General features: G+C 55.6%; 3 protein-coding genes across 6 annotated transcripts in view; 1 reads left to right on the forward strand and 2 right to left on the reverse strand.

The window, feature by feature from the left end:
- EIF5A (eukaryotic translation initiation factor 5A) overlaps window positions 1–4,465 on the forward strand; it is a 5,801-nt gene extending 1,336 nt beyond the window's left edge. The window contains exons 1-6 of one of the 4 annotated variants that reach the window (XM_011958500.1): window positions 47–256; window positions 1,287–1,472; window positions 2,706–2,810; window positions 3,031–3,162; window positions 3,572–3,645; window positions 3,816–4,465. In XM_011958500.1, coding sequence (XP_011813890.1) covers window positions 1,308–1,472; window positions 2,706–2,810; window positions 3,031–3,162; window positions 3,572–3,634 — 465 coding nt within the window. In that variant the 5' untranslated portion in view covers window positions 47–256; window positions 1,287–1,307 and the 3' untranslated portion in view covers window positions 3,635–3,645; window positions 3,816–4,465. Of the gene's footprint in view, window positions 1–46; window positions 257–1,258; window positions 1,473–2,705; window positions 2,811–3,030; window positions 3,163–3,571; window positions 3,650–3,815 lie in introns of those variants that run through there. The other 3 variants (XM_011958502.1, XM_011958499.1, XM_011958501.1) reach the window with 3 other exon arrangements.
- Window positions 4,466–4,667: 202 nt separating this feature from the next.
- On the reverse strand, window positions 4,668–7,572 carry GPS2 (G protein pathway suppressor 2). The gene is made up of 11 exons (XM_011958503.1): window positions 7,334–7,572; window positions 6,958–7,120; window positions 6,483–6,592; window positions 6,286–6,398; window positions 6,074–6,153; window positions 5,900–5,982; window positions 5,565–5,718; window positions 5,382–5,471; window positions 5,213–5,292; window positions 5,030–5,125; window positions 4,668–4,845 (listed from the first exon to the last, which is right to left on the reverse strand). The coding sequence occupies exons 2-11, from the start codon at window positions 7,049–7,051 to the stop codon at window positions 4,762–4,764; spliced, it is 984 nt and encodes a 327-aa protein (XP_011813893.1). The 5' UTR covers window positions 7,052–7,120; window positions 7,334–7,572; the 3' UTR covers window positions 4,668–4,761.
- A 63-nt stretch (window positions 7,573–7,635) lies between these two features.
- NEURL4 (neuralized E3 ubiquitin protein ligase 4) overlaps window positions 7,636–20,918 on the reverse strand; it is a 13,699-nt gene continuing 416 nt past the window's right edge. The window contains exons 3-31 of the mRNA XM_011958632.1: window positions 20,721–20,917; window positions 19,130–19,574; window positions 18,842–18,907; window positions 18,388–18,686; window positions 18,114–18,225; window positions 17,932–18,020; window positions 17,317–17,389; window positions 16,887–17,151; window positions 16,480–16,661; window positions 16,077–16,162; window positions 15,790–15,952; window positions 15,493–15,691; window positions 15,326–15,402; window positions 15,163–15,241; window positions 14,633–14,802; window positions 14,414–14,545; window positions 13,540–13,685; window positions 13,237–13,464; window positions 13,038–13,136; window positions 12,788–12,949; window positions 12,437–12,601; window positions 11,058–11,216; window positions 10,503–10,682; window positions 10,283–10,370; window positions 10,079–10,186; window positions 9,798–9,942; window positions 9,471–9,583; window positions 9,216–9,381; window positions 7,636–8,331 (exon numbers count right to left, since the gene is read on the reverse strand). Coding sequence (XP_011814022.1) covers window positions 8,127–8,331; window positions 9,216–9,381; window positions 9,471–9,583; window positions 9,798–9,942; window positions 10,079–10,186; window positions 10,283–10,370; window positions 10,503–10,682; window positions 11,058–11,216; window positions 12,437–12,601; window positions 12,788–12,949; window positions 13,038–13,136; window positions 13,237–13,464; window positions 13,540–13,685; window positions 14,414–14,545; window positions 14,633–14,802; window positions 15,163–15,241; window positions 15,326–15,402; window positions 15,493–15,691; window positions 15,790–15,952; window positions 16,077–16,162; window positions 16,480–16,661; window positions 16,887–17,151; window positions 17,317–17,389; window positions 17,932–18,020; window positions 18,114–18,225; window positions 18,388–18,686; window positions 18,842–18,907; window positions 19,130–19,574; window positions 20,721–20,917 — 4,598 coding nt within the window. The 3' untranslated portion in view covers window positions 7,636–8,126. The remainder of the gene's footprint in view (window positions 8,332–9,215; window positions 9,382–9,470; window positions 9,584–9,797; window positions 9,943–10,078; window positions 10,187–10,282; window positions 10,371–10,502; window positions 10,683–11,057; window positions 11,217–12,436; window positions 12,602–12,787; window positions 12,950–13,037; window positions 13,137–13,236; window positions 13,465–13,539; window positions 13,686–14,413; window positions 14,546–14,632; window positions 14,803–15,162; window positions 15,242–15,325; window positions 15,403–15,492; window positions 15,692–15,789; window positions 15,953–16,076; window positions 16,163–16,479; window positions 16,662–16,886; window positions 17,152–17,316; window positions 17,390–17,931; window positions 18,021–18,113; window positions 18,226–18,387; window positions 18,687–18,841; window positions 18,908–19,129; window positions 19,575–20,720; window position 20,918) is intronic.

A 20,918-nucleotide genomic window follows, 5' to 3' on the forward strand; every position in this document is an offset into this window, starting at 1 on the left:
CCCCCCAGGTCCCGGCCACCGGAAGCCCCGAACGGCCACATGGTCTGCAGGAGCCGGCAGCCCCTAGCGCGGGGAGAGCTAGCCCTCGCGGGGTGTCCTAGGGGGCCGGGGCTTTTGAGAAGTGGGAGAAGCCGGAGGCTCGCGTCCTGATCACCCTGGAGGGCATGCTGCAGGCATATGTTAGCGCTTCCCAACCTCAAGGGCCCCTGGAGCTTTCCTGCAAAACCCTCCTGTGAAGTGTGGCGGCCAGCCAGGTGTAAGTGGCACTCTTTCCAGCTGGGAGGCCGGAGAAATGGGGAAACTGAGGGCGTTTGGACAGGAGCCCAACTCTTCTGTCGGCCCGGGCGGACAGCGCCTTAAAGTCTCCGGCAGATGAGTTTCCCACCGTGATAGGCATTCTTCACCTTGTCACTGTCTTCCCGTTGTAACTGGTTTGGGAGTTCCACGGTTTCGAAGTCCTTAACTCTACTAGCCTAGTATGATTTTCTACTACTCACTACTACCAACCTTTTGCTTTCATTTTATTGTCATTCACCACCCCCCACCTCTCCCACTTTCTACTGACTGTACTGGCCGGGCCTGAAAAGCCGACAGGACAGATGCATCCTGGGAAAAGTGGGAGGGCCTTCCAGGAGAGGCTGGGTTCCTGGGTTCTCTTTGGGAACCAAGATCGAGGTGTTTGGCAGGGGGATCATTTCGGAAACAACTTTGCTTTCTCCCCCTTGGCTTGTTGCAAGTGCATGTTGGCGAGGCGGGAATCCCCCAAAGAGGCCTTGTGGTTTCCTGTAGCAGTGACTGGTTTGTGTGTGGATGGAGGGGGGGCGGTGTAACAGATGGGTGGGGCCTTGTCCTCCGGTCTCCACCCTCCCCCCCACATTAGCCCTGCCCTTTTGCTGGATCATAGCTGCTCACCTAATTATAGCCCTGTGTGTGGGGAAGAGGGGTGGTTGGTTTCAGTGGCAAGTAACACCTGAGTCCTCCCCCCTCCCAGGAAGTAGGCCTTTTCTTATCTCTGAGATTTGACATTCCAGCTCCCTAGAGCCTTCCTTTCCCAAGCTACCACTCTAACTTTGATTTATGCGGGAGAAACCAGCTATTCCACCCTCCCATACACACACCAGTTCTTGAGTATATTTGAGCCCAGTCAGTATTTTAAGTTCAGGAACTTTATTTTAGGTGGGTAATGGAATACAGAGTTGGGAAAATGTTTCTAGAGAGAAATGGGATAGATTGGAGGTCCTGTTAACCTCCATGCTTATTCACTTCAGTTCTCTTCTTGGCTCTAGTTGGAATCGAAGCCTCTTAAAATGGCAGATGATTTGGACTTCGAGACAGGAGATGCAGGGGCCTCAGCCACCTTCCCAATGCAGTGCTCAGCATTACGTAAGAATGGCTTTGTGGTGCTCAAAGGCCGGCCATGTAAGATCGTCGAGATGTCTACTTCGAAGACTGGCAAGCACGGCCACGCCAAGGTTAGAATTTCACCTCCACATCTTGCCTTCCCCGTGCCTCCAGTATCCTTGGCGCTCCCAGCAGCAAGCTGCCAACAGTGCTAACTTTCCTTTAACTCTGCTTTTACTGTCTGATTCTTTTTGTTTAGCACTCAGCCTTCATACCCATTCAGACAACTACACCTGCTCCCCAGTCTTCAGTCTCTTCTGTGGTTACCCTTCTGTCCCCCCATCATTATCTGGTAGTCCCTCCGTTTCTCCAGCTTTGTGCCAGTCTCTTAACTTCAGTTCATAGGCCTTTATGCTCTAGCTATTCAGTTGCTCCTTTCTTATTCTTGGTTTTCACTTTTTCTTCCCTTGAGCCATTGTAGCTCGTTATTTCCATCACGTTGCCCAGGGTTTCTCCAGTTCTACCAGAATGTGGCCTTCCCCTGGAGGGACTCCTGCATTAATTCTGAGCTTTCAGATCACCTTGCTGCTTCGTTCCTCAGTTCTAGCTTTCCCTTTGGAACTCTGATGCAGGATCAAACTGCCTCTGCCTGCCCCATCCCACTCTCCTTGGGTTCCTTGAGCCTCCATGCTGTCATGGGTTTTAACAAAATTCTTGCTAGCACTTCCCTCATCACCTCATATTTTTCCTGTCTCTTTAGAACTTCAACGTGGTTCGTTCTTGTTGAGTTTCTTGTGGTGTTTTTCCTTAATCAGTTTTTCTATCTTTTGACTTGACACTGATCTTGGGTTATTCCCTAGTGTCTGGATCCTTCTCTGTGCTCTTCTGGCTTCCTTATTTTCTAGCTACATAGTTATTTCTGATCTCCCTGCAAGTCCTTTTTTCTCTTCAGCTCTTTCACATTTCTTATTTTCTTATCTTTCCCCTTCTACCCTCCTTATTTCCCAATTTCTAAGCTCTTTCTCCTGGTGTCCAGAAAACTCTTCCAAACTTTTACCCAGACTCCTCCCACTCCCCTAGACTCCGTAGCATCTTATCTTTTATCAAGGTAACCGTTTTCTCTAAGCCTGCCATGCAGTTTTCTCTTGTGCTGTCAACCCCAATCTCAACGGTGGTTTTTTAGCCTCTGTTGTTTTGTTTAAGAGGCTTTACTGTTTCTTGAGTTGACTAGTTCAATTCCAATACTCCAGTCTTTGCCCCAACAATGTAGTCTGACTTCCCTCATCAGGCAAGGTCACTTGGAGCCTTTGTTTCCTCCGTCTTAAGAGTTTGGTTGGGTTTCTCTCTGTGATGCTCACATACAGGTCCACCTGGTTGGCATCGACATCTTCACTGGGAAAAAATACGAAGATATCTGCCCGTCAACTCATAACATGGATGTCCCCAACATCAAAAGGAATGACTTCCAGGTATGTAGATGGTTTGGATGAGGATGGGTTAGCCGTTTATGATGGAGGGAGAAGTTGGGGGATAGGGACTGACCAGGAGAGCTTGTGCTGGGAGAGGAAGGAAATGGCAGGAGAGGATATTTGGTATTAGTTTGCTATCACTCCAGTTTGTCTATCAGAGCCTTTACTCTCAGCCTCCCTGGGCCTATTACCTTCAGCTTCCTTCCCTATCTGCCCCCAGCTGATTGGCATCCAGGATGGGTACCTATCACTGCTCCAGGACAGTGGGGAGGTACGAGAGGACCTTCGTCTCCCTGAGGGAGACCTTGGCAAGGAGATTGAGCAGAAGTACGACTGTGGAGAAGAGATTCTGGTATGCTGCCTCCCTGCTTTTTCTTTTCTTTTTTTTTTTTTTGGAGATGGAGTCTTGCTCTATTGCCCAGGCTGGAGTGCAGTGGCTCGATCTTGACTCACTGCAAGCTCTGCCTCCCGGGTTCTCCCCATTCTCCTGCCTCAGCCTTCTGAGTAGCTGGGACTACAGGCGCCCGCCACCACACCTGGCTAATTTTTTGTATTTTTAGTAGAGACGGGGTTTCACCACGTTAGCTGGGATGGTTTTGATTTTCTGACCTCGTGATCCATCCGCCTTGGCCTCCCAAAGTGCTGGGATTACAGGCGTAAGCCACCGCGCCCGGCCCCCTCCCTGCTTTTGTGCTCAGCTTTGTTCTGTACGTTTCTTCCTGAGCTCAGACATCTCCTGGCTATCTCTCTTGCTCCTCCAGATCACGGTGCTGTCTGCCATGACAGAGGAGGCAGCTGTTGCAATCAAGGCCATGGCAAAATAACTGGCTCCCAGGTGAGTGTGACAAATCCCTCAGTGGCCCCTTCACATTTTGTTGTCCTCAGCAGATCTGCTCTAGTCTTAATTGTTCCAGGCTTAATTTGTGCCCCTAGCCTGGCCCTGTTCTCCCTATGCTTCCTGTTGAAGGTATTATCCTATCTTACTAATTTCTCTCTCCTACCTAGGGTGGCGGTGGTGGCAGCAGTGATCCTCTGAACATGCAGAGGCCCCCTCCCCCAGCCTGGCCTGGTTTTGGCCTGGTCCTAGGCTGGACTCTTCCTACACAATTTATTTGACGTTTTATTTTCGTTTTCCCCACCCCCTCAATCTGTCGGGGAGCCCCTCCCCTTCACCTAGCTCCCTTGGCCAGGAGCAAGCGAAGCCGTGGCCTTGGTGAAGCTGCCCTTCTCTTCTCCCCTCACACTACAGCCCTGGTGGGGGAGAAGGGGGTGGGTGCTGCTTGTGGTTTAGTCTTTTTTTTTTTTTTTTTTTTTTTTTTTTTTTTTTTAAATTCAATCTGGAATCAGAAAGCGGTGGATTCTGGCAAATGGTCCTTGTGCCCTCCCCACTCATCCCTGGTCTGGTCCCCTGTTGCCCATAGCCCTTTACCCTGAGCACCACCCCAACGGACTGGGGACCAGCCCTCTCCCCTGCCTGTGTCTCTCCCCAAACCCCTTTAGATGGGGAGGGAAGAGGAGGAGAGGGGAGGGGACCTGCCCCCTCCTCAGGCATCTGGGAGGGCCCTGCCCCCGTGGGCTTTACCCTTCCCTGCGGGCTCTCTCCCCGACACATTTGTTAAAATCAAACCTGAATAAAACTACAAGTTTAATATGAAGCCCCCAACTCAGCTGCTTATTTGAATTAAATGGATATATTTGGAAGCCACAAAAAGACTGAATTCTGCCACTGAGTTCATTGGAACCCGCTGTCTCTCACTGACTTGCTGTGGACCTGCCAGTCATCCCCCCACCCCCCAAGCAGCCTTGACCTATTCCAGACAGTTGGGTGGGAGGCAACACAAACAGCAGCAGCCAGGGTCAGTGGCAGGTAGATTTTATTGGCCTGGGACACACGGGGTACCCTCACCCACAGTGGGGTGGGGGGCATGATGTTGAAGATATAATCTGATGGTCACTTGTGGTAGAATCGCGGGTTCTGGCTGTGTTGGATGAAGGGGAGCCGAGGGCCAGGTTGGCTGGTAGCTGCAAAGCCCGACTGGCAGTGGTGATGAAAAGAGGGCTTTGTCACTGGGCATACTCTCCCACTTAATACCCTACTGGTAACCACCCCCAAAGAGGAAGAAAAACCAGGTGATGTGGGCCACCTGTCCTACCTAATCCTGCTTTTCTGGATCCCTAGTGTAGGGATTCTGACAGGTAAATTATATTACCATTCTTACCTTTCCTGCTGGTTGCATCTGCACAGGGAGCTGTGGGGAAGCAAGGAGTCCAGGGGCTGGATGCAGAGCCTGGGGGTGCATGGGGCGCAGAGAGGACTGCAGAGAACAGAGTCAGGGCCTCAGGCATACTGAAGCTCCCCTTAACATATCCCTAACCCTGACCACCCAAGGTGCCACACTCACTGAGTCGGAGAAGCCAGTCTGCTGGTTAGCATGTTCCATCTGCTTTTGCAAGGACAGGGCACCACCAGGCTGGAGGAAACCTACGTGGGGAAGAGGGGCATGTGAGATGAGAATGAAACAGGGAGGGGAGGACCCAGAGAGCTAGAGCTCCCGCATAGGATGTTATCACCTGTCTGAGTGGGCTGAAAGTGGCCGTGCACGGCATAGGGCTGTGGCTGTGGCTGAGATAGGTACTGCACTGCAGGGAATGCTGAAGGAGCTGAGAAAGGAAAAAGCCATTGAAACCTTTTACTCAGTGGCATTCCTCCTTTGACGCTGAGGAAGGCCAAGCCCCATCCCTCCTATTACTCACCTCTGAGCTGCTGACTAGGACTATAAGCTGGCTGTGTGGGTCCATAGTGAGGTGGGGGCTGAGCAGTCCCATAGGCACCACCAGGACTGCCTTGGAATTGTCCATGCTCTGGTGTCCCCGCAAAAGCAGCTGCTGAGCCCACGTAGTGCCGGGTCTAAGGAGGGAGAATGAGAACTCGCCTATAAACTTGAAAGCTGAAACCCAGTGACTTGTGTATATCTGTATGCCCCGTTTCCCCCTAAACTTAAGTGCTTGATATGTTTGTGACGTGAATACTGGTGGCAAGGATGCATGGATGGAAGCAGTAGGGGCTGGGCATCCAATCCTACTCTCACCGTAAGCACTTGGGGTCCAAACATTTGTTTGGCTCTGTCAGCTGCCATGAGGGTGCCTGGGCGATTGTGTCCTCCAGGGCTCCCTAGAAAGGGAGAAGGGCTTCATGATGCTGAAATGGGAGGCTGCAACCTGTAAGAAGGCCGGTTCCATCAGGTGGTCTCTTTAGTCCTCACCCTGCATGCTGAGGAGATGAGTTCCTGTGTGGACGGTCAGGCTCTGCTGGTACGCAGCTGATGTCAGGGTGGTCAGGTCACTGGAGTTGAGAGGAAGGCAGGTCAAAGCCAAGGACAGATGCCTTCTCTTTCGTCATTAAACACTAGTTCTTTTATTACTTGATCCCAGTTCCACTTGGCCCCCATTTCAGTTTTTAGCACTCTGATCCCACCTCTGTTCCTTTCGCCTCCGTTTTTCTTCCTCATGTAAAACTTTCTTGAGCTGCAGGAAAAGCTGATGCTTCTCTTCCTGTAGGGCCAAAAGCTTCTCCTCCAACTTCAGAATCTGGGAGGGAGTGGGAAGAGAAGATGAAGGCAGGGAGAGTCAAGGGAAGAAGTCAAAGCTGGGAGAGTTCAAGGGACTGCTTACTTGTTCCTTGGTCTCCTCTAGTGACATTCTCTCTTCCATCTCCTTTTTCTTCCTTCTCTCCTGTTCTTCCTTCATCTTCTGTTCCATCATCTTATCCACCTCTTCTTCCTCTGGAGAATCAAGCAGAATGAAGAAGAGGCAGGGTAGTGAAAACAATTCCAACGTTAGATTGAAGACCAGCAAAACCCGGTCATCCCAACACGCCTGTGTGCTCTTTGCCTCGAGGGGACAAGCAAGCTCCCCCATCGCTGCAACAGGGAACGGAGAGGCTTTATCAGGTGCTCTCCAAGGTCCTTCCCGTCTCAAGGGTTCTGGGGCGTGGACCAGGACGCTTAAATCCCACCACAACGGGGCTATTCCTTCCCTCCTCTGCGCTCGGCAGCGGGCGCACTGGTTGGCTCCTGGGTTGACGCCAACTCTGAGGTATAGGAGCCATTCTGGGCCGTGTGTCCCCCCCGCTATGGCCCCGGCTCACCCTGCCGCTTGCGCTCCCGCTCCATCATAATGTGCCGGTGCAGCGCCCTGGCCATGGCGTTGGAAAGCTTGGGGCGCTCCAGGAGTGCGGGCATGGTGCTGCCGTGGGCGCTCGGGCCGTGGGCGCCCGGCTCTGTCTCTGCCTGCCAGACCTCAGACGGCGCCTGCGGGGAGGCGGGCGCTCAGAGGGGGCCGCGCCCGGCCCAGGCGGAAGCCTGTCCGCCCGGCCCGCTCGCCGCCCCGGTCACGTGTCCCAGGAGCCCGCCACCCGGCCGGGTCCGCAGCCCCCGCTCCACCGCGCGCGCGGACGGCGCCGGGATCCCCTGCTCGGTGCTGCCGCTCCCTGCCCAGCCAACCCGGACGCCAGCCCTCCCTACCCGCCTTCTCTGCGCTTTCTCAGCAGCTACGGCGCGCCCTGGCCCGTGCGTCACATCCGGAGGCCCGGCCGAGTTCTTCCGGAGTCACGGCTGCGGCCGACCTCACAGGTTGGGTGAGAGAAGACGGAAGCGCGCTGCGACGGGTGCCCGCGGCGTCCAAATCCCGTAGCCGGGAACGCGGGCGACGAGGGCTGTATACTGGTCTTGGCATCCTCAGCTCTCTTTAATTTCGCGGGCCCACCTGGTGGCACCCCAGGGGATGCGGGCTCCGGAGAGGGGCGCGCGAGAGAGAGGCCGAGGCGGAGGCTCTGAGACGGTGTTTATTGGCTCCTTAGAAATCAGAGTCAGTAACAACTGTACAGAGGCCCCCATCTTCAGTGCGCCCACCCTTCCCCACTCCCGCCCGGTGGCCCCGGAAAAAGCAGCTTCATGTGGGCACAGGGAGAGACTCCTCTGGGATTCACAGTAACCAGAAACAAAAACGGAAATAAATTAAGTGATGTGGGGAAGGGGAGTAAAAGGGAGTCATGTTCCCCAAATCAGTGTATGAAGAGGGGTACCAGGGCCTGGAGCTGGGCTCCCACGGCTCCTCCCATCAGATGGAGCACGGGGCCTCCAGACATGGAGCTGTGCCACTTGCCACCTACATCTGAGAGCCTGCCTACATGCTCCTGCGCGGCTGCCAAGCTCCAGCACCTGCGCATGCCACGAGTCACGGGAATGAGGTGGAGGCAGTCGCCAGAGTCCATGGGCCCGAGGCCCGACTGTGCTTGTAGTATTTGTGTCTCACCCCTCATTCCACCCGTACCAGCAGGGCATAGAGGAGTGTGGCCCCCTTCTCCTTAGTGACCCACTCAAGTTCGGCTGGACTGAAGTGGGGGTCAGGAGGTTCTCCAAGGGCAGCAGAAGGGGGTCCCGGGGTGTAGGAGCCAGGGCGCACACACACCTGGAACGCCACCTGAGCCTGGTGCGTCCGCTGGGATTTGGGGTCCCGGAATCTGTCAAACAGGAAAAAACAAGGGAGTGAAGCCTCTCTCCCCATCACCTCCCCCTTGCAAAGTCTGTTCCAACCACACAAGCCTTGCTGTACCTAGGAAATACTCCCACCTTATAGGAACTTCACTCTAGCTGCTCTTTCCACCTGAAACGTTCTTCCTCCCAAAGCCTGCTCAGCTACACCCTTCACTTTCTTCTTGAAGCCTTTGCTCGAATCTCTCCCACCTTCTTACGATGCCCACACCAACCACACTGCTGTCTCCTTCGCCCCACTCTTTGTTTCCATAGTCCTTACTTACTACCTTTAAAAATACTAAATACTGGCCGGGCGCAGTGGCTCACACCTGTAATCCCAGCACTTTGGGAGGCCGAGGCAGGTGGCTCACGAGGTCAGGAGATCGAGACCATCCTGGCCAACATGGCAAAACCCCATCTCTACTAAAGATAGAAAAATTAGCCGGGCTTGGTGGCATAAGCCTGTAGTCCCAGCTACTCAGGAGGCTGAGGCAGGAGAATCGCTTGAACCCGGGAGGTGGAGGTTGCAGTGAGCTGAGATCATGCCACTGCACTCCAGCCTGGATGACAGAGCAGGACTCCGTCTCAAAAATAAATAAATAAATAATAACTAATAAATACTTATTATGTATGAACATTATAGAGAGAAAAGGCAGAGGTTCCGCAAGAGCAAATTTCCTTTTTTTGCCCACTAGAAGAGTATATAAGTGGTATTTGTTCAATGAATGAAAAAAGGGCTGAGTTGGAGACTGGCAGCTAGCAAGAGGAGGTGCGAAAAGGGGAGGGCAAATCATGAAGACTCCGGTGGCTGCGCTCGGGCCCTCTCCATCTGAGCCCCTGGAGATCTCTCCCCACCCCTCCCAGTACTCACTGCACTTTGGAGGCCAGGGTCTCAGCCCCAGCATATTGAAGGGAGGGGGAAAGCAGCACAGGAGGGGGCTGCTCCTCCCGAGGAGGTGCACAGTTCTCGCCAGGCTCCTCGAACCCTACCCCAGGCTCTCCCTTCAAAGGACGGCAGCTCAGGATGGAAGCAGTACCTGGGAGGAGAACTGGGTCAAGATAGCCCTTTTTATTCCTCCACAGCCCCCAGGCTCAGCCCACCTTGCATGGGCCTGCTCCCCAGTACCTGCTCCCAGCTCCCCTCGGTCCAGCACTCTCCGTACAGCTGCAACATTGCTCCCATGATAGGCCATGTGCCACTTCTTGGTTAGTGTCCCAGCCTCCAGGCGGGGATTCACTCTAGGAGGTGGACAAGCGGGGCAGATAGAACGAAGGACACTGGCTCCCCAGTGGAGGAGCTTCACGAGGCTCTTCCTTAGGCAGGAAGTTCCTGGCACTTCCTGGCTTTTCCTTAGACAGGAAGTTCTATCACTTCTTCCATGCACCTTCTTGGGATCTCCATTTCTCCAGGGGGAAAACAGTAGGGGAAAGGCATGACCCCGCCCATATGTACCTGAGGTTGAACCTGCACCAGCCAAAGGGCAGTGCGTATTCCCGGGGAGGCTCCCCTCTGCGCCTGTGGGCCTCGTCTCCTCGCAGCTTCCGGCAAGACTCACAGTAGCACAGGCTTCGCTTTGGCGGAGGCATGAAATAATCTTCTGCGGGACAGTAAGTAGCAGGCTTGGTGCTGTGGCTCCCACCCTTGATCTCAGCCACACTGGCACCCTTCAGCTGCTCTCCACGGCTCTGGGCCTGGCCCTGGGGATGAAGTCAGTTCTGGGGACTGGGACTCACCAGGAAGCAGCAGGAGTTCTCGGAAGCGAGAGCAAAGGGCATGGTACTCGCAGCTCTTTAGCGGACTAGCGGCCGGTGGTGGGCCCCAGCACACACTCTCTTTGATACCTGAGGGAGCAGAGGGGCACAGGTCACAGGAGTTAGGCTAGAAGGGTGGGGGCAGGAGAGTAGGGGCAGGAGCTGGGTCCCTTTGGGCTGGCACACCGTCCACCATGTCTGCTTTCTCCATGTCCCCTTGGGTTCCAGCACTTTTCCCACTGGCAGCCCCTGGCTCAGGGTTCACGATTGTCACCTGCAGGGGAGAGGGTAGTCAGACAGAGCTTGGTAAGACCCCAGGGCCTGCTGATCCTGGAACAGAGACTTCCCCGTCCTGGACGGCCCAGACTCTTAGGCACCCCTCCTCCCTGCCCCCACTGCCACTAACCTGCTCACACTGCCCATAGAGGTCCACAAGCGCGTGGCAGGGCTGGGGCACATCTGGCACAGCTACCCCCTGGTCCACCCCATTAACGTGGAGATGCAGCCCCCCAGAGCTGTCCAGCCGCAGTCCCACGATGGTGCCTTCAGGGCACGTGTCCAGATTCGGCCCAAACTTCTCACAGATCTGGGAGGAGAGACCGGCTGTCTTCCAGAGGTCACACTCCACCACAGCAGCCGTCCTGCCCTTTGCTCTGCTTCCTGCTGCCAGTGCCTTGGCTTTGCCTCCACGCTTGCCTGCTGCCGAGACTCTCCTCCCACTCCAGTTACCTAGAGCCCCTCCTCTTCCCCAAAACTGGCACATTCTCAATGGCAGGGACACCGCAGGAAGCAGCAGGCCTAAAACTAACCAGGCAATGCCACTCATCCTTGTCTGCCCATTACCGTCCCCCTTTTACACCTGTGGTCCTACCTCCAAGGCTAGGGGCCCACTTCTCCCTTCTGGCCAGCCCTTCCCTACACACAAGACTGGTCCCACCCCTTCTCTGTGGCTCCTACTCACCTTGAGACCGTTGTGGAAGACCCCACGGCCCCGCAGCAGCCAGGCTGCCCGTTTGAGGGCACAGGCAGAAGCAGGGAAGTTGAGCCTCTCAGGCGCGCAGGTGATGACTCCCAGAACAAGGGAAGATGTCCACTGTCGGTTTAGGAAATCTATCCGCACCTGGGGAAGAAGAAACTACTCCATAATCACAGCCTCCTGGGAAGAACCAGGCTCCCTACCCCAGCCAGGGAGGGAATACTGCACCTCCCAGAATGTGGCCTGGGATGCTGTCTTTTCTTATGCGTGGAAGGACCAGAAAATGCAAATTTAGTTGTTTCTTTCCCTTTTTTTTTTTTTCTAATAATAATTAAAAAGAAGAACCATCAGCCAGCACGGTGGCCCACACCTGTAATCCCAGCACTTTGGGAGGCTGAGGCGGGTGGATCACCTGAGGTCAGGAGTTTGAGACCAGCCTGACCACCATGGCGAAACTCCGTCTCTACTAAAAATACAAAATTAGCCAGGCGTTGTGGCGCATGCCTGTAGTCCCAGCTACTAGGGAGGCTGAGGCAGGAGAATCGCTTGAACCCGGAAGGTGGAGGTTGCAGTGAGACGAGGTCGTGCCACTGCACTCTAGCCTGGGCAACAAGAGCAAAACTCCATCTCAAAAAAAAAACAAAAAAAAAACCCTGTTTGAGCCGTGACCTTGCTGTTGCCTCTGTAACGATCTGTCAGGATTCTTATTCGTAGGACTTCCTTCATCTAGCTAGCTTTTTCTTTCTTTTTTTTTTTAGAGACAAGATCTTGCTCTGTCTCCCAGGCTAGAGTGCGGTGGCGTGATCTTGGCTCACTGTAACCTCTGCCTCCCAGGTTCAGGTGATCTTCCCACCTCAGCCTCCTGAGTAGCTGGGATTACAGGCTCGTGCCACCATGCCTGGCGAATTTTTGTATTTTTTTGCAGAGACAGAGTTTCGCTATATTGCCCAGGCTGTTCGCAAACTCGTGAACTCAAGCGATCCGCCTGCTTTGGCCTCCAAAAGTTCTGGGATTACAGGTGTGAGCCACCGTACCTGGGCTCATCTGGCTAACTTTGATATATCTTTCCGTTTGTAGCAAAAAGGCACCTTCTTCTGGAAAGCCCTCTCTGCTCCCACATACAGGATCAGGCATTTCCCTTGGACTCCTCCAGCCTGTCCCTACTGCTTCCCTCACCAATCGCCAGGTAGGGACTTCGTGGTAACTGACTGACAAACCCCATTACAGGCTATGAATAAAAGCCCAGAAAGCTCATCCAAGTGTCTTGCTTTCTTTTTCTCCACCCATAAAGGCCTTTCTTCAGGAGGGTTGGTCATGGGTCACTGTGGAGCGAGAGGAGCTGGGGACAGGGAGGGAGAGCCCACCTGGACCAGCAGCTGGGGCACCAGAGGCTGGTTGATGACAACGATGCCCTGATTGTAGCTGGCCACCCGTGTGGCTGTACGGTTCCCATTAGACAAGAGGATATTCTTCCCATGGTTCTCCAGGAACTCGAGGGTGGTGGGTATAATACCCACTTCATTCTGGCCCTGGTGTGGAGGAAGAGACTAAGCTGCATGGGTTGCCAATGCCAGGACCGACCCACCCCACTGGAGTTCGCACAGACCCTGAGTGTGAGCCTCCACCCAACGATCAGAGAACCCAAAAAAGGCCTGGCATCCAACGGCCCAGCAACTGCCCATCCATGTGCACGGCAGGCCATGCTGCAGCCTTACTCCCAGGCCACGCTCCTCGCCCTCGTCATCCTCCTCGCCCTCACTGCTGGTGTCTGAGGTGGGGGAAGGAGGCTGGGTGCCTTCTGACTCCTCCAGCCTTGTGGAACTGACAATCGACACACTGCGGACTGGCCCGTAGAGATCCAACACAGCCCACACGTTCTGGGAGGCACACAAGACCCAGAAAAATCAGCGATCAGCGGAAGACCTCAACCATCCTCCCAGAATCCAAGGAAGCATTCAGGTCTACCTTGGCAACGCCAGTGGCTGCAGGCCCCATATCCTCTCCATCCACCAGGATGTGCATCGTGTCATCTGCCCCCCGACGAACACCCACACGGCTCCCCACCTAGGACCAAGGTAGGACAAGGACAGATGATGCTCAGCCCACCCCTCCCTGCCACCGCCACTCCCAACCCCTCCCCTGTCCCTGGAGCCAGCCACTTCACCCCCAGCCTCTCTAGGTTCCGGCCATAGTTCATCCTCTGGAGCTGCCCATCACGCCTCACTTCACAGCTGGATACCATCCAAGTGGTCTTCGTCCGGAGCTCTGGCAGGGAAGGAGGCAGCCCTGGGCCACTGCCACCTGCTCCGGGTCCCATCTCCCCCGGGGCTAGTGTGGTCAGTCCCAGCCGCAGGGAACCTGCCCACTTCTCATCTAGCTCTTCCACTTTCACCTATGAGACAGAGAAAAGATGAGCTGGCCCTGTCGCGACGGGCCTGGCAGCCAGCCCCTCTGTCACATCACCTACCTCAAAGACTTCCTCAGCCCTCAGCTCTTTGGTACTGAAGACAAGGCCATGAGCATAGCCAGCGGCACGCACTGCCCTCGTGCCATCCTCCTCTAGACTGACATTCTTGCCGCAAGTACTGTGGAATCGGTGAGCCACGCCAGCCACTGTGAAAAGATGGCACCAGAGGAAGGGGTAGGATTGGGGCAGCAAGCTTCAGATGGAACAGAGCAAAGCTTTCAGATGAAATGAGATGGGGACACCAACGCCCCATCTGCCATCTGCCATTACTCCTCAGGGCCTCCTGACACCTCTTTATTGTATTTTTTTTTTTTTGAGGCATGGTCTCGCACTGTCACTCAGGCTGGAGTACAGTGGCACAATCATGGCTCACTGCAGCCTCGACTTCCTGGGATCCAGCGATCCTCCCACCTCAGCCTCCCAAGTAGCTGGGACCACAGGTGCGCGCCACCACAACTGCCTAAATTTTGTATTTTTGGTACAGACGGGGTTTTGCCGTGTTTCCCAGGCTGGTCTCAAACTCTTGTGCTCGAGCGATTCACCCGCCTTGACCTCCCAAAGTGCTGGGATTACAGGCATGAGCTACTGTGCCCAGCCCTGATACCTCTTTTCACCACAGCAAGACTCATTTCCAAACCTGGCATGCTCAGTTTATGGTGTCCTGGCCCCGTGGTGGCAGGGAAGTGTCCAGGCTCTAAGTACCAAGTGTAACCTCCCCCTTACTGGCTGCTTGCCACTGTGTGCTGTCCCTTCCCTTGAGCCGGCAGCTACCCCAGCCAACTGTCTTTGCACAGCTGCTCTAACCTGGAAGCCCTACTCCTCAGGTGCACAGCAGGCAAGCAGAGCCCATCCAGCCCCAGCCCTGCTGCCGCACCTGGGGAGTGCAGTGGGAAGGACTTCTCGGTGGCAGTGTTGCTGGTCGCCAGGCTGTTGTCCATGGGGCCGGTGGCATTGGTGATGGACACTTGGACACACTGGCCATAGAGATCGACTACTGCATACACCTCTGGGGAGGAGAGGGAAGGTCAGAAGCCTGACAGCCAGGTGGTCTGGGCTGAGGGTGGCAGGCTGAAAGCCACATAGTCACCTTTACCCGGAGGCAGGCCCGAGCAGGCAGCGCCTTGGTCCTGGCCATTGATGAAATAGTGCAGGTCGCCCTTGGCAGTTCGCATCATGCCAATGCGTGCACCTGTGCCCAGCGCATCCAAGTCACACCCGTAATTGTTGCGCATCGTGTTACCGTCTTGCATGATGGCTGTACCACTGGGGGGATGGCAGAAGGGGTGAGGCAGCCTGCCAGCTTCAAATTCACATTGGCCCCCGCCCACTCCCTGCCTGTCAGAACCTTCCAATGCCTTGGGCTGGGGTCTTGATCTGGGTGTAAGGCCCAGTCCTATCTCCTTTGTCCCTGGGATCCCCTCAGGGAAAAGCAAGAACTGCCTAAGATGGAGGAGGACTGAGCCCCTGTGGGCCTGAGCAGGCCTTCCCAGAATCCCAGAGAGGGGACAGGCAGATCCCCTAGGTCTGTCCCTGCCCACAGCCACCACAGGCTGAAACCTGGCTTCCCTGATCCCAGCCAGCTCCACCCAGCCCTAAGCTGGCCCCCAAAGCAGGAAGCCCAACCTCAGCATCCATGTGTCATAGTCAATGTCTGTCATGGTGTTGGGGAATTCCAGGTCTTCAGGCCGAATAGCAGTCACTCCTGGGAGGAGGCAGAGGTAAGTCAAGGCCAATCCCCCAAGGCACAGACATCCAACGGCCCCCAACACACACAGACGCCCCTCACCAGCCTCAATGGAGCCTGACCAGCGGTCCACCATCTTCTGAATGACAATTTCAAACAGCTCTCCATCCCGCAGCGCCCTGCCAGGGAGTTTGGTGATCAGAGAGGCTCACTTGGGTGGCTGAGGCTGGGCAGGAGGAAGGTGGGGACATGAAAGTAGAGAGACTGACCGGTTGGAGATGACGATGGCATCATTAAACTCGCTGCGACAGTTGTGGCGGAGAGCAGTGCGGCCCCCATTGGTGATGACTGCGTTACTGCCGTGCAGCTGGTGGAAGCGCAGGTCAGAGCCCCCCGCCCCTGAGGATGGAGAGCTTGGAGACACCTGGTTATTCCCCTCAGGAAGTGGTTCAGGAACTGGAGACACCTCTGTAAAAGCGGACATCATCACCCATTAGATCTCTAAGTGTCTCTCAGACCTCCCAAGGCCACCCTAACCCCTGGCCTCAGCCTAGCCCGGCCCTCACCCACGTCGTCCACAATGGTGGCCTGGGCCGCCTGGCCATAGAGATCGACGACAGCATAGACGCCCGGGGGCACGTTCCAGGCAGCAGGGCCCTGAGTCATCCCATTGACAAAGAAGTGGAGAGTCCCGTCCTCCCGCCGTACCACGCCCACCGTGTCCCCTGCCTTGGAAGAAGGGGGTGCTGGAGTGAGGAGTCAGGCAGAGTTCCTGCCGGGGCTGGTCCTACATCAGCCCTGTGGTGTTTGTGATGCCCGCTGCGGCCGCCAGGCGGCGCACCCACTTTCCCACCTTGAGGCGGTCCAGGTTGTGCCCGTATTCATCCAGGATGGTCGTCCCATTGTGCATTACCCCATTCCCAGTCATCATCCAGGTCCCTGGGAGGACAAGGAGCAGTAGAGGACATGAAGGGAAATGAAGGGCTCCTCTCCTTTCCATAGCAGCCCCCACAGAACTCCTGAGCCCACAGCCCAGCTTGCCTTTTCTTTGACGACTAGCTTTCTTCCCTGAGCAGGACAAGAAAACTCTGCAGCTTCCAAGACAGCCACAGCCCTGCCCACGGGGCACTCTCTAGCCACTGAATGAGTGGTCACAAGAGTGACAAGTGAAAAAGAAGCTGGAGAACAACTGCCAGGGCTTTGGGGACAGCTTCCCCCCAAAACCCTGTCCTGGCCCGTCCTTCCTGGGAGCTCACCAGAGCGCAAGTTGGTCATGGTGGAGGGCAACTGGAGGTAGGCAGGGTTGTGGGTGGTGACACCAATTTCAATGGAGCCAGCCCATTTGTCCACCATCTTGTCGATGCGCACCTGGAACACCTCTCCATCCCGCAGGGCTCTGCTGCTCAGCACCACGCCATGATTGAAGTCATCGGTGGCACTGAGGGAACAGCAAGTGGACAGTCAGATCCCCAACACACGCTCTCAATGTGCCAAGGCTTAGCCCAGCAATGCCTGCCAACATTCACAGCCCCAAGCCAAAGAACTAAACCTCAACCTCCAGGAAACTGCCCCCGCCAGGCTCCCTCTGCCTTCTACTTCCGTGCCCTGCCCCCCTCCCATTAGAACCCCTTCTTCAGGCTTCTCCCCACCCCATGGGCCATACTGGGGCCTCAGGGCAGTGCGTCCCTCGTGGGTGATGGCTGCCTTCTGCCCACAGTTGGGGTGGAAGAGCAGGCGCTCAGGTTCTGCCTGAGCAGCAGGGGCAGCACGGCGGAGGGCGCCCTCGGGGGACAGTGCCCGCAGGATGGCATTGTTGCGGCGGAGACGGTCACTGTGGTTGTTATTGTGGACGATGGTCACCTTCACGGCCATCCCGTACAAGTCCACCACGCCATACACCACTGGGGGCGTCAAGGGGGTTGCCACTCCTGTTGCAGGAAGGTACAGGGGTGTGGGAGTGGGCAGGGAGAATGAGGGGAGAAAGTCAAACACGGAGACCAAGCACCAAAGAGAAGCAGAAGGATGAAGTATAGCCCCCAGCCCCAGCCCCACTGACAGCCCCAGCCCAGAGGCCCTCTCTGAGCGACCCTTACCCTGATCGATACCATTAATGAAGAAGTGCAGGGCAGAGTTGGACTTCCTTGTGAGGCCAATGTGGTCACCCTCCTACTCAAAGAAGAAAAATAGTTCAGAGGAGTCCCGAGGCCTGCCCAGCACCCCACTCCACACAGGAACAACTCCAGAAGGTATTCGCCAGAGTCTCAGACCATCCTGGAGGACAGATCCTGGGTCCTTGTTTTCCAGACATGACAATTGCTACATTTCCTCAATGCTCCCCGTGAGTCAGGCACTGAGTTAAACCACCTCACAGACATCAGCTTCTACAAGTCTCAGCCTATGGAATAAGTACTACTCATAGGCCCATTTTAGAGATTGCAGGGGCTGGGGGAGCAATGAAAGAGGAGAAGCTTCTTGCCTCGGTTCGCCACTACAAATGGGAAAACAGTAAGAAGAATTCAACCATCTAACTCCAAAATCTGAGTGCTGAACTCTTGGGCAACTCTGCCTTCTCGGAAGGAACCTTGAGGTAGAAGATACAGGGACTGGCTCTAGGTCACACAGGAGACCCTGCTTGGTGCCCTCGCAGGGTCATAGAGTACCTGTGGCTCTGCTAGAAAGTGGCCCGAGGATCTGTGCGCCAGCCTCACCTGCAGCTCATCCAGACTGAATTCGCAGTACTCTCGGCGGGTGCCCTTGCCATTGGTCAGGATCCCACAGCCGCTCATCATGATGGTGCCTGGGTGATGGTGGACACTCGGGTTCAAGTACGGGGCTTCCTTCCCCTCAGCAATACCAGGCCCGCACCCTCGCCCCTGCCCAGGGCTGGTACCTGACTGGAGGTTGGTCATGGTGGCTGGGTACTCCAAACTGTTGGGGTTGTGGGTGGTGACCCCAATCTCAATGGAGCCTGACCACTTATCAACAAGCTTATCGATACGGATCTGGCATTGACGGACAGAAGGGAAAAGCAGGGAATGTAAATGCAGAAAGAGACCTTCAGCCCTTGGTTCTTCCCCAGGGCCCACCCTCCTAGCACCAATGGTCGAGCCTTATCTTTAGCTCCCAGGGGTAAGGTGCCAACCAGACCACAGGACTTTGCACACCTCAAACATCTCATTGTCCCGAAGTGGGCGGTTGGTCATGACAACCCCATTGTTGAATTCGTCCAGGGGCCGCCGGCGCTCAGCCGTCTTATTATTGTTGCTGAGTTTGATGAGGGTTCCGCACTTTTCATGAAAGAGCAAGGCGTCGTTGGAAGTGAGAATGGGCGAGGTGGCAGCACCGCTAGACCCCAGGCCTTCCCCTGCTGGCGGGGAGCTCAGGTTCACATTCAGAAGCCCTCCATTGTAGGCAGACAGGATGGTGCTGCTCACCACCTCAGACAGCTCCATGCTGGCAAAGTCTACAACAGCAGGATGGAGGAAGGAAGCTGGGAAGTTGGGATGAGGCTCTATACCCCCAGACCAGGTGCCTCTCTCCCTGTCCCTTCTCCTGAGGGCCCTCCCTTGTCCACCTCACTTCCCACTCCCCTTCCCAGGGCCTCCCCAAAGCCCTCACCATTATGCGACTCAAGGCTGTTAGGAAACGTCTCCGGCCGGGCCTGCGCTGGGGACACCATGAAGGCTGGGGACCAGGTGGGATGGGAGGGGAATAAGGGTTCAGTCCCTGCTTCAGGGCTCATAGCCAGGAGACCCCCCCCCCCCCCCCGCCCATCCTCTAGCTCCTGCTTTCCCATTCAACAGACTTGGGGATCAGGGTGGCCCTGCCCACACCCAGTCTGTCTTGTCACTGTATTTCCCCCATTCTGTCCCCACCCCATCACCACTGCCCTAGCCGTGTTCTCACCTTCATCAGCAGAGGTACCCTGTTCAGCCAAGGCAGAGTCTTCAGTGGAGGCCAAGGGCTCAAGGGGAGGTGTGGGGATGGGAGTAGGGGGGCTGAAACCTGGCTCAGGGGGTAGCACGGTGATCTGAGTGCACTTGCCATAAAGGTCCACAACGGCCCAGACACGAGGGGGCAGGCCTGTGGCGGCCACACCACAATCCCGCCCATTCACCCAGAGCCGAAGCTCCCCAGCAACTGTGCGCTCCACACCCACGTGGTCCCCTTCGCCAAGCTGGTCCAGGTCCTGACCATACTCCTCCAACACAGAGCGTCCATCTCTCAGCACAGAGCAGCCGGACACTACCCACGAGCCCCCCTTCAGCCCCGTGGCACTGCTTGGAAAGTCCAGCACACTGGGGTCCAGCGCTGTCACCCCAATCTCAATGGAGCCACTCCAGGAGTTGACCTGGGATAGGGGTATTGGACAGAGACTTAGAATGGGCCACCCTCCATTCCACAGGCCACCATATCTTACCACCTCTCAGACAGCTAGCTGGCCTTGTCTCTTGGAACACTAATCCAGAGATGCAGACTAGTGATTTTCTGGACCCTGTCTCAGTAATTATTTGGGCTTTCCTTTAGCAACTCTGCTCTCTACTCAGTGTTTACTATACCACTCCTTTCCAAGCCAAGCACGAATTCCTTGGTTCCAGTCTCCTGCCTCCTCTAACTTCCCTAGTCTCTTTGGCTCTCCAACCATCCAAATTCACCTACTTCCTATACCCACACCTCTTGTTCTTGTGTATCATTCATTCCCTTCCCCTGGCCTAATTCTCTCCAAGGATCAGGCTCTACCCAGATTTAACCTCCTCCCAAGTTCTTTTTCTGTAAGCCTGACCTCTTCACTGAATCACACACACCTCCCTCATCTTGGATTATTTCTCCTCACCTATCTTTCTGGCACAGCCTGTGAGTGTGTCCTTCAGTGTTTTTTTTTTTTTTAGACAGTCTCACTCACTCTGTTGCCCAGGGTGGAGTGCAATGGCATGATCTCGGCTCACTGCAACCTCTGTCTCTCGGGTTCAAGCCATTCTCCTGCCTTGGCCTCCAGAGTGGCTGGGATTACAGGTGCGCGCCACCATGCCTGGCTAATTTTTGTATTTTTAGTAAAGACGGGATTTCACCACGTTCGCCAGGCTGGTCTCGAACCCCTGACTCTAGTGATCCGCCCGCCTCGGACTCCCAAAGAGCTGGGATTAGGGTTGTTCGTTCCTTGGTATCTTTCTTCACTTGTCATCGCATCTCTGACATTTCTCCATCCTCCATGCTCAAGAAATTGTACCAGGAGGTCTGTTCCCAGCCATTCTAGTGGGTTAGCCCTCGTGTCCCTTCCCTGGTTCTGGATCTTGAGAACACTCAAGCTCTTACTGTCTTCTTCAAACTGAATGTTTCTGCTTCATGCTGTCTTCCTGTCCGCCTCCTGGTGCTCTATGGTCTTTCTGTTCTCTCTCGGTGCCGGGCGATGTGGGCTACCCTGGCTGTCCTACCCCGTCTCCCTCTAGTCCCCTCCCACCACCCTCCACATCTCGGTTCCGCGGTACCAGCGCTGCACCTTGCGGTCGATGCGGACGGTGAAGACGCGTCCATCGCGCAAGGGTTCTCGGCTCAACACCAGCCCGTGGTTAAACTCCTGGCCCGGCTGCTGCCGCCGCGCTGTACGCCCACAGGCCGACAGGCTCACCAAGCGCCCAGTGCGCGGGTGCAGCTCCCCGCCGCTGCCCAGACCCCCGTTGGACCCCGGTCCTGAGCC

The sequence above is a fragment of the Colobus angolensis genome, unplaced genomic scaffold (genome assembly GCF_000951035.1).
Source record: "Colobus angolensis palliatus isolate OR3802 unplaced genomic scaffold, Cang.pa_1.0 Scaffold47, whole genome shotgun sequence".
Taxonomy (NCBI): domain Eukaryota; kingdom Metazoa; phylum Chordata; class Mammalia; order Primates; family Cercopithecidae; genus Colobus; species Colobus angolensis.

Bases quoted from the DNA above. Each gene is read 5' to 3' on its own strand.
- GPS2 (XM_011958503.1), bottom strand. From the start codon at position 7,051: ATGCCCGCACTCCTGGAGCGCCCCAAGCTTTCCAACGCCATGGCCAGG. The intron at 5,293-5,381 runs GTGATAACATCC...TTCCCCACGTAG, and splicing joins CTTTCAGCCCACTCAGACAG to GTTTCCTCCAGCCTGGTGGT. The intron at 5,126-5,212 runs GTGAGTGTGGCA...TGTTCTCTGCAG, and splicing joins AGACTGGCTTCTCCGACTCA to TCCTCTCTGCGCCCCATGCA.